The 14183-nt window shown below is 44.9% G+C and overlaps 1 protein-coding gene across 3 annotated transcripts in view; it reads right to left on the bottom strand.

Annotated features, from left to right (window-relative positions):
* The window catches only part of AP3B1 (adaptor related protein complex 3 subunit beta 1), a 2001071-nt gene that overhangs the window by 762199 nt on the left and 1224689 nt on the right, over window positions 1–14183 (bottom strand). For all 3 annotated transcript variants that reach the window (XM_086960746.1, XM_086960745.1, XM_086960747.1), the window contains one exon: window positions 3386–3539. In XM_086960746.1, coding sequence (XP_086816872.1) covers window positions 3386–3539 — 154 coding nt within the window. The remainder of the gene's footprint in view (window positions 1–3385; window positions 3540–14183) is intronic.

Raw genomic sequence — 14183 nt, 5'->3', positions numbered from 1 at the left:
AGATTCACTACCGCTTCAAGTGCTTCCTGTCGCTCTAGCCGCATCTTCTCCAGACTGGGTGCTGCTGAGCCGCTGCCCCGCCCACGACGTGCGCCCAGTCTCCTGCGTCTTCTCTATCTCTGCACCTGCCATTCCCCCTCCTCCTCCGCATTCGCCGGTCGTGTGCCCTTCGACTGCCCCGTTTCCTCCAGCCAATCTCAGACGTCTGACGGCCCGTCAAAGAAACGGGCCCGTTCCTTGGTGATCACGCGGAGGCGAGAGGGGAACAGCAAGGAGTACGAGAGTCCCAGGTCCCGCAACTGTTTTTTCACTGCCAAATATGTGCTCCGCCACCGCTGCACCATTGCCGTGTAGTCCGGGAAAAACATCACACGACTGCTCCCCACTGTCAGATTGTCCATTTTCCTCGTTTCGCGCAGCACCACATCCCGGTCCCGATAGTTGAGTAGCTTGAAGAGGAATGGGAGGCCTGGCTCCTGGTCGGGGCCTCTGCGCTGGCACCCTGTGAGCTCTTTCCACTACGAAGTTCGGGGACAGTGCTTCCCAGGGCAGGAGGCTCCGCAACCAGTTCTCCATGTAGCGCTCCAGGTCATTCCCCTCTTCTCCTTCTGGAAATCCCACCACCCGAACGGTGTTGCGCCGAGAGTGCCCTTCCGCGTCCTCAATGCGATCTTCCAGGACGTGGACACTGTCTATGACATCTTGAAGCGCCGCAGTATGATTTTGCACCACAGGTTGCAGTCCTTGGAACAATTGTCGCTGCTCAGCAACTGACTCTGCCAGCTTTCGGTGGTCGGCACAGAGTAAAGTCAAGTCCATGGTTACCTTGTCGATCCGGGCCTCCAGCGATACCTTTGTTTGTTCCAGCGTGGTGCCTATGCGCTCCACTGCCGCCAGCACAGAGTCCATATTGGCCGCAAGGGCCGCTGCCGGGCCCAAAGCGTCACCTTGCTGTCCATGTGATGAGCCCAGACCATCAGCTCCCTGCTGCTTCTGCAGGGACTTGTCCCTGAGTCTGCCCATCGCCAACTGTTGCGCAGAAGGCATCCACTCCTGCCAACGGCCACCTGCATCCTAGTACCAGGCCCCCACCAGAGTCTCAAATGAGAGGGCGCACCTTCAGACCAGCGCCACCTGCTGTGACAAGAGACCAGTTCGGGCCCAGCAGCCCGCGTCCGCTCCCCAGGTGCCTCCAACCGTCGATGCCCTACACCGCACCTCTCCGCAGATAGGTGCCCTCACTGTTCCTTCAGTGGCCTCTGTACCCGTGTCCTCTCTGCGACTAGTCACTTCTGCGCCACCGCAGTGCCTCCCGATAGTGCTGACCTCCGTGCCACCACGGCGGGATCCAGCCTGCTCTGTGCAGACCTGGGCGCCCTCCGGCCGCAGTACCAGTCTCCCGCCGGTGACAATCTCCCAATAAGCGATTCAGAAAAGGGGGTGGTGATGAACAGAGTGTCTGAATTAAGCAGACCACTCTTACCCAGTCCAAAGATCAGGGCTTGATCCATCACCGTTATTTAGCTCACTGCACCATCCCAGCTCAGAACCTGGCTATATGCAAATTAGTCTGTCCCTGGCCCAGTGCATCATGGTCTGATCTCTTGACTGGGTGAGAGCTTTCTGCTTAATTCAGAGACTCTGTCCCTCACCACCCCTTGTTGTAAATATGCCACCACCACTCCAGCGCTGCAAGACGATGAAGCGCTGCCTCAGGGCCCACTGCAGGTCCCGCTCTTCACCCGCATCGGTGTCTACCTCCACCAGGCAGCCGCGCCGTGTCCAGGGAGGCCGCGGGCCCCCGCCGCTTCCAGGCTCCGGCGGGAGGCGGTGCCAGGCCCCGGTACATCCAGTCTCAGGGGCCGCCGCACTCCCTGTCCGTCTCCGTGTCGCGGCCAGCAATCTCGCCCCTTGTGCCCCTCATCAGCGCCGGAGCAGTGCCTATAGGCCGCCCAGGCTCAGAACAGCACCCAGCGCTCCTCAGTGGCGTCCGGCAGTCCTAGCAGTCTCCAGGCGCGTTTCGCGCCTCGGCGCCTCCGCCGATCAGCGATCTCTGCCACCTCAGCCACAGGCTCAATCGGGGATCTTCTGTGCTCCACGGGCTCCCCGCTGTGCCCCCACGCCAGCCCCGTACAGTATGGGCTGTATAAGCGCCTACACAATGCAGCTTCAGGATAATTAGGGGTAATCGCTGGAGCTCTACAGATGCACGTCCACCATGTTGGCTGGCAAGCCACGCCCCCCACAATACCCTACCTTCATAATGGGCTCTGGGACTTCTTTTCTAACCACTCTTCAGTCTGACAAACTGAAAAGGATCCCTGAGATATTTTGTCAGTAGACCTATAATAAAAAATTAGCTCTCTGGACTGTACCTCAAGCCCCCACCTTGAGTACCACTCAAAGGCAGCAAACACAAAATGGAACACAGCGTGGCTAGAGTCACAGGTTTCATAAATGCTCCATACATATATCTTCCACACAGCTAAATGAGACGGGTAACATCCAATCCATTTCACACAGTGATTAGCACCCTGCTGCAGGGGAGTGGCATAACAATTTAAAAAGGTGCAGATTCCAACAGACAACTTTCCTGGCCTCTACAACTCAGCAAGCTAACTGCAGTGAATATGTATATAAAAATTATTTTAAAGTGCACTCAGTGTGCCCCCTTTAAGCACAGAGTTCTGCTCTGGGTCTCGGTACATGTTAGAAACTGTGCATTCAGTGGGCACATCTGGTCATTGTGTGTGATGAGGTGAAGTTGGGGTCAAAAGCTAAAGTTTTCTATGGGGAAATCTCAGCAGGGGTGCACGGTCATACAAACAAAGTCTCTTCCTTATGTAAGTTCTCTCATTTTGATAGATTCAAGCCCAATGTTCCACTTGCATAAAAATATATGGAAGTATTGCTGAAGTGTAGATGTGCTATCAGTTTATTTATTCGTCTGCTTGTATAGATTTTGGGTCTGCCAGAAAGTAGTGACTTGCGTTAACCCAGAAACGAAAGAACTAGGGACTGAACTACAATCTTTAGTAAAGATAAAAAATGTGATTCTGCTGAGGAGAATGATTTTATAGTGATCTGATAGTGTGGTCTTGTACTGCGGTGTTAATGTTTGTCTTCAGATTTGTGTCCAGGATAAATCCCTATGATTTGCCATTCTCTACAATTGAGGACTTAAAATCAAGCATCTATGAGGCACCGAGACAGGATTGGACTAATATAGTACCCATCTATTACCTTGCTAAAGACAAGTAATGACAATTTTGTGTGTTCGCGGCTCCACTCAACAACGTGAAGAAGTAAATACATTTGATTTTGTCTCACACAGTTCTACTTTCTGCATGAACATATACAATACAACTTATAATATACAACTTACCTTGTTAACTGTAGCTTTTTTCCCAGACTCAGAATCTGAGGCACTTTCTTCTGATTCAGATTCTGAGGAGCTGTCCTCTGATGAAGAACTTTCTGAATCTGAAGAAACGTTTTTCTTGGATGCTACTTGTTCATCTTTTGCATCATCTGTGCCACTGTAAAAATATTGACTTATGTAATTAATCTAGTAAAAATCAATTTACAATCAGATGACCTGATCTCTAGAACATTTCAAAACTGGAAACAAGACACTGCACCAGTGATTATGAGTGAAAGCAGGCACCTAGAATGCATTTCTACATGGAATATTCCTGGCAAAGATTGGAATGGAAGTTCTAGATGGCCTCCATCTTTGCAGTTAAAAAGTACAGCAGTAATGTTAATTTTTCTGTGCAAAAATCTTGTCGAACCTATGGAGGACTATCAGTTTCAGCTCCAACCTACTACTTTTTCATGCATGGCAAATTACAAAGGCTATTGGGGTGGGGAGCGGGCAAGAACTAAGGACAAGCTTGAGGTTTTTTCTCCAGGTGTTTCAAAGCTGCACACAGTCCAGAGTACAATGTGGTCTTTTTTTTAAAGTTTTACTCAGGTCTCCAGCTCACGTGTCTCAATCCTCACTTTTCAGCACCGCGACCACAACCTAAGCAAGATTTACCTTAAGGACTATGGGAGTTACCCAGCTAATCAGAAATATGAGTTCTACAGAAAGACCGCCAACTAGTAATGTTTCCCCAGAGCTCTCAACTTTTCCAAACAGCAGAAGAGGTTGGAGTGAATTGCGGGAAGGAATGCCAAATTACCATTTAAATGAGACCTGGATTACAGATATGGCCAGGAATGCAAACATTTTTCAGGGTAACCTCAGGGTTCCACTCAGAAAAGTTCCTAACTCATCAACCCTGGAGTTGAAGGGACAGCTAGTTACATTAATTTCAGATGGTTTGGACTTACAGGTTGCTAGGTAAGGGTCATTTGTAATGAGGCCCATAGTAATTGTAAAAGATGCAAACTAGAACGTAGAAATGTGGATCAACTATGGCGGGAAGAAGTTATACAAAAGTGAAAGGTGAAAATTGTGGGGGTTCCGCAGGGAGAAAAATAAAGGCCTGCGGAAGATACCGATAGCAATGGAATGGGACACTCTTCTGGAACCATTCCAAACCTTAGATTTATTGAACCTCTAAACATACCCAATCTTACCCTGGGTCTCACACAACAGTTTACTTAACCATTAGATAGTCCTAGGTGATACGTAAAGACGCATACAGAATCTATCAAGACATATACACACAATATATACCTGGAACATACTTCCCCTTACAATTGAGGGATTCCACCCTGGACACCCATGCAGGATACACGAGGCAGTAACTTTCTAAAACCCTGCCCCCCCAGAATGAAACGAGCACCACCACCATCGACACTGATATCCCTTTGAATCATGTGAACCACCAGTGGAGGGGGAGGACGGAGGCGGGGGGGTGGGGGGGGTTACATAATTCCCAAATAGAAACAAAAATTATTGTACAGATATGCCTCAGACATCCTGAATGTTGTAAATCAAATTATAAACACGGAAACCAACGTTTTTGGGACAAAAACTGTATATGTATAATAAGCATATCAGACCTTGTTGTCTGAATGGAAAGATGCAAATGTGTTCATATCTAATATTGCATGTGTTTCACAAATGCCAATTAAGTTTGTACAAAAAAGTCTCAACTATTTAACTTTCAATCTGATAAAACTGCAACATTCATCAACAAAGACAGGGTTTGTCCTCTTTTGCCTCATTTTGATATAAAATGTCACTGAAGTAACACAGTAATGTAGAAGTTCTCAATAATCAATCTTAAATTAAAAGATAGCCCTACTGTGTAAGCAAGGAGAGTCACAGTCCATAGTATGGAAAAAAAGAATATGGTAATAAAATAAGGTCATAAAAAAAGCGCCAACTTTTGCACAGCACCTCACATAAAATTTAAAACTGATCACTTTCATGTGCTTGCTAATAGATCTTGACTGAATACAGGCTGTTTTTTGTGAGACAAAAATGGTCAGCATAAAACAATTCTTCGTTTGTGACACATCCACCTACAATTTAACTGCGTAGAGGCAAATTTGTCAAGAGTCGCACAAAGACGCTGTGGCTTTAGAAGTATATTCAAAGTGTATAGATGGACCAGTTAATATGAAAACAAATAAAAATAACCCAGATGGAAAGAAAAAATATTGACTTTGTCTCAAAGTGTAACAAAGTAACAATGTGGGAGGACTAAGTGGTTCCACATCCAGTATAAAACAAGTTACTTACCTTTACACTGTGGTTCTCCAGTATTATCTTTTATAGATTCACATGCTTGAATCTTCCCCGTCGTCATGGTGGAAGTCTCACGGTAACAGTAAAATAGCACTATTAAAACTTCCACATTCAAATGCGCATACAAATTCTCTAGCTTTTAGCAACCTATTACCATTGTTATAAAACATCCAAACTCTAGCCAATCAGAGCGCAGACCATAGAGTCTCCGTTCCCTGCAGGGCCATAATACCTCAGATTTCAAGAACAAGTACCATAAGGCAGTAAGAGAGGTATGGATCGTGAACCTAAAAAGGGGAGGAGGGAGGGTTGCATGTGAATCTATAAAAGATATCAATACTGGAGAACCACAGTGTACAGGTAAGTACATTGTTTTTTCCCCCAGTATTTTATCTTTTATAGATTCACATGCTTGAATCAGAATAGCAAGCAGTACCAATGGGTCAGAGGAGGCGTCTAAGGTGAACCATCCCACCATGCAACAAAGAAACCTAAATACGAATGATAATCATAAGGCGCATATAACATGTATACATATACTAAAATGTAAATAGAAAACATTTGAAAACATATTTATTACCTGCATACTCCTGCCATCTAGTGTTGGTTCCGGAAGTTTGCAAGTTGTTTTTTTCTTCGGAGAAGTCTTTCCAGTCATGAGGTATGGTGACTCCTCCTTTCGATGATAGTTCGCATGGTCATAGAATCCATTGTTAGATTTATTTACCGCAAGAGGGTGAGAACGGAGTTAGTAAATGTAGAATAGAGATGTACATGCGTATGTCTGTAAACTGAGAAACTGCAACAACTACAGGAGAACGGGAAGGCGGGTGGGCACATGTGAATCTACAGCGCTACATGCCAAGAAAAGATGCTTACTGGATAAGTAACATTATCCGTTCGAGGCATGTGAGCTGTAGATCACATGCTTTGTATAGACTATACAGCAGTGTTCTCCCAAACCAGTGGCTAACCTGTAGTTTTGAAACAGTGCTTTAAGTACTGCTTGGCCTACATTAGCTTGTTGCCTCGCTAACACATCTATACAGTTGTGTTTAGTAAATGTGTGTGGTGTGGTACATATGTCAGCCTGGGGAATGTTGCCTAAAAAGACCATAGTAGCCCCTATTTTGCATGTGGAATGCACTCTAGGGGGTATGGATAAAGTTTTTTTGGCTTTAGTATAACATATTTGAATGCATTTAACAATCCATCTTGAAATACCGGATTTAAGATGGGGTTTCCTTTGTAAGGGGGTGCAACTGCGACAAATAGCTGTTTGGTTTTGCAAAAATCTTTGTTTCTTTCCATGCAATATAGTAAAGCCCTTCTAATGTCTAGCGAGTGGAGAGCTCTTACTGCCTCAATCAGGTTGAAGAAAAAACACAGGTAACTCACTGATTGGTTAATATGAAAAGCAGAAACCACTTTGGGAAGGAATTTTGGAATGGTGCGAAGAACAACTCTATCCTCGTGGAGTCGAAAGAAAGGTTCTTCCAGGCTTAAAGCCTGTAGCTCGCCAACTCTCGTCAATGAAGTGATAGCAATGTGGAAAGCAAATTTCCATGGGAGGAACTGAATAGGACATGTAAGGGTGCAAAGGGTGGACCCATAAGTTGTGTAAGGACAATACTAAGATTCCACACTGGTGCAGGTGGAACTCTTAGTGGTATTACTCTTTTCAAACCTTCCATAAAATCATTTACTACTGAAAGTTTGAAAAGAGATAAATGTGGTCTGTTTTGCAAATAGGCAGCCACTGCTGCCAAGTGTAAACGAATAGATGTGTAAGCTAACCCTGTGTGCTGTAAATTCAACAGGTAAGAGATAATATTCTGTATAGAAGCGTCTAGAGAATTGATTTTGTTATTAGAGTGGATAACAAATCTTTTCCATTTTGCTGCATAGCAAGCATGGTAGTAGGCTTTCTTGCTTCCTTTAAAATAGTCATACATTGAGGTGGTATATTTAAATAACCAAACTAGGACTTCAGGAGCCAAATCGCTAGGTTGAGTTCCTTGGGATTTAGATGTCGGATATCTCTGTGACTCTGATTGAAGAGACTGAAAGTGAGATGTAGTTTTTGATGCGGAATCACTGACAGTTCTAACAGGTTAATGTACCAAGGTTGACAAGAACATGTGGGGGCTACTAGAATCAGTGTAAGGGATGTTTGAGCTTCCGAACTAGAAATGGAAGTAGTGGGAGAGGCAGAAAAGCATAGGCAAATATCCCTGACCAATTCATCTATAGGGCATTGCCCTTGGATAGAGGGTGTGGGAACCTTGATTTGACGTTTGGGCATTTTGCATTATCTACTGTGGCGAACAGATCTATCTGTGGAAATCCCCAGTGTTAGAAGTAAGGAAGAAGAACTTGGGGATGAAGTTCCCACTCATGAACTTGCTGCCTCTGTCTGCTGAGGAACAGCAATCTGATTGTTCAAGGTGTTCTGCTCGGAGATAGATGTTGTGATGAATTGGCCAGTTCCAAATGTCCTGTGAGAGGCGTGACAGTTGGAGAGTGTGTGCCCCTCCTTATTTTTGCATATAGTACATTGCTGTCATGTTGTCTGTGAGAACTAGGACCGCTTTGCCTGGTATTCGAGTCTGAAAAGCTTGGAGTGCTAGAAGTTCTTGGTAGTTGATGCAGAGACTATCGTGATTGTCGCTCCACAGACCCTGGATTGTGTAATGTTGGAGATAGGCACCCCAACCAGTGGGAGAGGAGTGTGCTGTTAGTACAGTCTACGGGATAGGGTCTATGAAGGGCCACCCTCTTGATAAGTTTTGTGGCTTCCACCACTGCAGAGAGAAATGGGTGCTGCAGTTTACCAATACTAGATCAGTTAATTGACCCTGTGACTGATTCCACTGACTTGCTAGACATTCTTGTAGAGGACGCATGTGAAGCCTTGCATGAGGCACGAATGCGATGCAAGATGCCATCATTTCCAGCAGTTGCATGACCGCTCTGGCTGGTAATGTTTGATTGTGCTGAAATTGTACTTCTAAAGACTGAATCTTGTGAATTCTGGCTGCATTGGGAGAGGCTAGAGCTTTTTAGAGTGTTGATAGTAGCTGGCAGATAAGACTGCATCTGTGCAGGACACAGGTAAGACTTTTGTGCCTTGATGGTGAAGCCCAATAAAGAAAGTAGGTGTATTGTTGTCGGAGTGTGTTGCAGACAGGTTTGGTAAGTGCTGGCTTTGATGAGCCAGTCATCTAGGTAGGGGAAGACACAAATAAATTAATACATGAGTGGCCATATGAGAAACCTGGGCATTGTCTGTGACACTCAGCTCAGTTTCTCGGGACAGATCAACCAGGTTACCTCGCCCTGCTACTTCACGTTAAGTACTGCAGAAGATTTTACCGTTTCTTCCAGTGGAACTGAGGAAAACTGTTGTGCTAGCACTCGTGTTATCTTGGATTGACTACTGCAACGCCCTTTACCTAGGAGTTGATTAACAGCAGTTAACCAAACTACAATCTCTGCAGAACGTCGCAGCTCGAACCCCACTGAAATCCCTAAATTCAGTCATAAATCTGGGGCCATTAAGAATCTCCCCTGGCATAAAACCTTGTGTGGAGGTGGACCAACAGAATATTGCAAACTATTCCAATGGTACACCCCCGGACGTGTACTGAGATCAGCCAATCAGGCACTGGTCAAAATCCCGATAACCAAGAAGGCAAAATGGGGAGGTAGATGCCGCTCCTATCTAGCTTCCAAGCTCTGGAACAAGCTGCCACTCTACATTAGATCCCAACCTGTACGGACAAACTTCTGGGACTTACTGAAAACCTTTCTCTTTTCCACACAGTAATGACCTGATCTTTCTGGGTTTCACCTCACATCTTTGTCTACCCAGCTCCAAGACGCCTCGGCAATCGAGCACTTATAAATCTCTTACTTACTATACATTGTCTTCTGAGAGGAGTGGCTACTACTGCTATACATTTGGTAAATACCCTGGGAGCAGTGGCGACTCCAAAAAGTATTTTGAACTGGTAATGCTGCGTGCTATCACAAATCTGAGGTATTTGCAATGAGCTGGATGAATTGGAGTGTGAAAATATGGGTCTTAAGTCCAGAGTAGACATATCATTGCCTTGCTGTAAAAGAGGAATTACCTGTCGAAGGGTCACCATGTAAAAGTGCTCCGACAGTATGTATTGGTTTCGCTCTAGACTAGGTCTTAGTGAACCGTCCTGTAGGGGATCAGAAATTAAAGAGAAAAGACCCTTGGTACAGAAGTGAGACTGTTTCTAGGGCTCCTTCAGTAAGAGAGATTGCACCTCTTCTGGGAGCAATAGTGACAATCTGTGAAAACGAGGTGGAAATTTGGAAAGATTGGTGATAAGCGCCAGGCAATAACCATGTTGGATAATTCTAAGCACTCATTTGTAGGGTGTTATAGATTCCCAAATGGGGAGAAGGCGTTGGAAGTCTTCCTCCAACAGGTGTGGAATAATCGGAGGGAAGCTTGGAGAAGTCACTGCTCATTATGGGAAGGGGAGTTGCGGGGTGTGGTGTTTTTACCCCAACCTTTGGAACTGTTTCCCATACAACATCGTCTGAAAAATCCTCTTAGAGAAGAGGATTGGTTGTTACCCTTGCAAGAGAAAGTGTTTTGATCTGAGGTTGCTGACTTGGACCCTCCCCGGTAAGAGGAGCGCCAAAAGGCACCTCTGTTTAAAGGAGACTGAAGTGCTCCCATAGACTTGGCAACTTCAGAGTACTTTTTCATTTTTTCTAGCAGTTGATCAACTTCGGGGCATAAAAGATGTTGTTTATCAAAAGGTGTATTTAGAATGAATTGTTGGACTTCAGGTTTAAACCCGGAAATCCATAACCAGGCATGTCGTCTTAGTAATATGCTAGTATTTACCCCCTTAGCTGCGGTGTCAGCAGCTTCTAGAGCACATCTTATGGAACAGTTGGAAATTCAATTTCCTTTCTAGACTAAATCTTGAGCTTTGGCTTTATGTGCCACTGGGAGATATTGCAATAATTGCTGTATTTCGCCCCAGTGCGCCCTATTGTATCTGGCTAGAAGGTCCTGCGAGTTGGCAATGCACCAGTGATTGGGCACTTGTGCAGCTATACGTTTGCTAGAAGCATCAATGGGCTTTGACTCTTTATCTGGAGGAGGAGCATCCCCAGAACTTTGAGAATTAGCTTGCTGATGAGCATCAGATACTAGCAATGAATCAAGTGGTAACTGGCCTTTTTTAAATACTGAATCTGTTGGGGAAGGTTTATATTTCTTGTCAACCCTAGGAGTGAGGACTCATGCACATACAAGGGTCTTTAAAAATTTCGTCTGTGTGCCTCATCATACCTTTGAGCATAGAGCGTCTGTGGCTCGACCTATGTGTGGATCCTAAAGTCTCAAATAGAAAGTCCTTTTCTAAGTATTCTGTGTAGAGCTCCACTCCATGGTATTGTGCAGCCCTGGCAATGACTTCTTTATAAGAGAAATAGCTATCAGGTGGAGATGGCTTGGCAGGATAAATGTTAGGATAATTATCCATTGGCGGGTCAATTGTATATTCCGTCCAAGGATCCACTGGTAAATGTGTGTCTACCTTATCACCTTGGTGAGGTAATGGAGAGTGATGAGGTGTAATATGTATTAAGATGTCAAGTGGGGGAGGAGGGAGGAGGAAAAGATGATGGTAGTGAATGGAAAGGGCTAGTACCAAAAATGTTCTTTTTCAAAGGGATTTTAGAATGACCATCATCATCAGGAAGTTTGTGCTTGGATGGCATCTTGGCATGAATATGTCCTGTGTCAGGATTAATATAGAGTTTCTTTTGATTGGGATCCGGTTAGGCTGGTGCAATGTCTATTTTCGTATCCGAAGGGACTTCTTTAGTTTTTGGTGCCGAAGGTTTCGGAGCCGAGATGGAGTGACCTTCCAGCACAGAAGATTTCGGCTCCGAAGGTTGTTTGCTGCTTTTTGATGCCGAAGGTTTCGGATCAGAAACGACATTGTGCTTGGAATCATATGGTTTTGGCTCCAAAATGGCTTTGGGTGACTAAGTCCCGAGCCGGAAGGCTTGACAGTATATTTTGGGGCAACTACGACAATGTTGTCAGGATGAACCACAAAAGTCACTATATTAAGCAGTGCCTAACCATCCAGTAGCTTGGCACAAAAGCAGTCAGTCTTAACTTAGAGGCAACGTGTAAAAGTATTTATGAAGCACTCAAACAGTAATGGAGTGAAAACACATCACAAGAAAAAGCCTAAACCAATTTAGTAAAGTTTAATAAATGCATTGAAACCAACACTACACAAATCCAATCAGTAGGACCAAAGATGCTAAATTTTAAAGTTTTAAGAGAAAATAGTGCAAAAAAGCAAAAAGTGTCACTTGCAGTCATCTAGTCGTGGTAGACCAGGGGAAAGTCACAAGTTCAGGCCGACTGCAATGAGGCACAGGAGGGATTCAGAGATCAGATTAGTCCTGCCGAAAAGTTACCTTTTAAATCTGGCACAAAGATTTCCATTCACCAGGGAAGAGGCTGCGAGAAAGAGGCTGAACGTCACATAGGGCTGTTGCGTTAAGAGCAGGTTAGGCATTGTGGACATTCGGCGCTGTAGTGCAAAGAGCTGGTCAAGGGTTGTGAACGGTAGCTTTGCATTGGCCGTCGATCGGGCTGTCATTGCTGTTACACGAAGTGCAGGTCGACGCTGCCATTCTCCGTGGTTTCGTGGTCGCGGGGAACCCAAACTTTGGAATTTTCACCTTTTCACTCAAGAGGAGCTCACACAGATGCCAGCTAAGGGTCCAGGACCTGGGGGAGCACTTCTTACAGATCCAGTTGAAGCGGATCAGCTGGGCAGTTGCAAGGAGACCTATGAAGCTTGCTGTGTCCCTGTAGCTCACACAGACTGTAAGGCCAACAGGTCTTTGAAGTCACTCTAGGTAGCCTTAGATGAAAGTAAACAGGTCCAATCTTCCTTCTCAAGCAGCAAAGCAGTCCTTCAAGTAGCAGAATAGTCCTCTGGAAGCAGTGCAGTCCTTCTGTAACTTCCACAGGTCCATGAGCCTTCTAACGAGTGACTCTGGAGGTCCAATATTTATACATAGTGCCAGTGTTTGTGTGGAGAGACTCCTAGTCCTACCCTCACAACTGGTTCTACAAAGTCTTTCCCCTTTATCTGTCAATAAGGAAAAAAGCTCCATATTGAGGTTCCATTGTAGCATATCAAACATATTTTTAGATAGCTACTTTAGCAGGTAGCACAATGACTGCTGCAGGACCACTAGTAGTATTTAATTAAAGGCCCTGGGTACAGGTACTATCCTTTACTATGGTCTTACAAGTAAAATAAATGTGCTAATTAGGTATATTCTAGTTTTTACCGTTTGACAGAGTGAGCACATGCACTTTAGCACCAGTCATCAGTTTTAAAGCTGACAAAAATGAATTCAGTAAACAGGAGGTGTGAAGGGAAAAGGTTTGGGGAAATACCACACCAAGGATGTCAGGTCCAATATGCAGTATATAGTGCTAAATGATGAACAAATAGGTTACTTATCTTTGGTACCTATCTTTCTTTTGAATACTCCATCTGCAGATTCATCACCTCTTTAATCTCCTCCAGGTAGCAGAATGGATCCGGAAATTTAAAAAGTTCCCCTGTGCTGACAGGTGGTACCACAGCTCTAACTTCATTCCAAGATTCTCCCTGGACATGAAGTCACTGAGCCATTTATGATACCACCCCAGGACAGCAACGCCAGTTTCTTGTTCCTCTTTCAATGCGCTCAGAGGCACAGACAAGGCTTACCAGATTGACATAAAACAACACAGTGTGGAAGAACTAACTTGAGACTTTAATAGAAATCATGAACCCACTTCTTAGAATGTAGGTAGGGTGTGTTCGATTAAGAATCTGCAGATAGAGCAGCCACCAGAAATATTGGTACAGAAGCTAAGTAGAGCATTCTTCTGATGGATACTTCTACCTACAGAATGCTAATTTCTTGACTCCATATCTAAGCATTCATCCTGAAGTGGTGGGTCTAAGAAGATGGATAAACTAGGAAATCCCACAGAACAAATCTGGCAAAATGGCCACACCTGAGAACTTCAAAACTGAGGCTGTAATATCAAGTGAAAATGTGAACCAAAACCCACTTATCCGATAGAACAATATCCAAGACAATACCGAAGAGGCAGCCTTAGCCTTGGAGGTAAGGGTTCTGAGGCATTGGGGGCTCTTTCTTTGTCAAAAGCATAGCAGGTCACAAACCAGTTAGAAATCATTCGCTTTTGAATCGCATTGCCCTTCTTGCAAACCACGCTGCCCAAGAAAAGCTTGTCATCAACCTATAAATTGCAGGTCCTGTTGACATAGAAAGTAAGAGTTCTGCGACAAGCCAGATGTTGCAGTCTCTTATCTTCCTTGACATGACAGGGAGGCATATAGAACATCAACAAGGTGATAACTAG

The sequence above is a fragment of the Lissotriton vulgaris genome, chromosome 3_1 (genome assembly GCF_964263255.1).
Source record: "Lissotriton vulgaris chromosome 3_1, aLisVul1.2, whole genome shotgun sequence".
In the NCBI taxonomy this organism is placed as follows: Eukaryota; Metazoa; Chordata; class Amphibia; order Caudata; family Salamandridae; genus Lissotriton; species Lissotriton vulgaris.
This window is presented reverse-complemented; position numbering and strand designations above follow the sequence as displayed.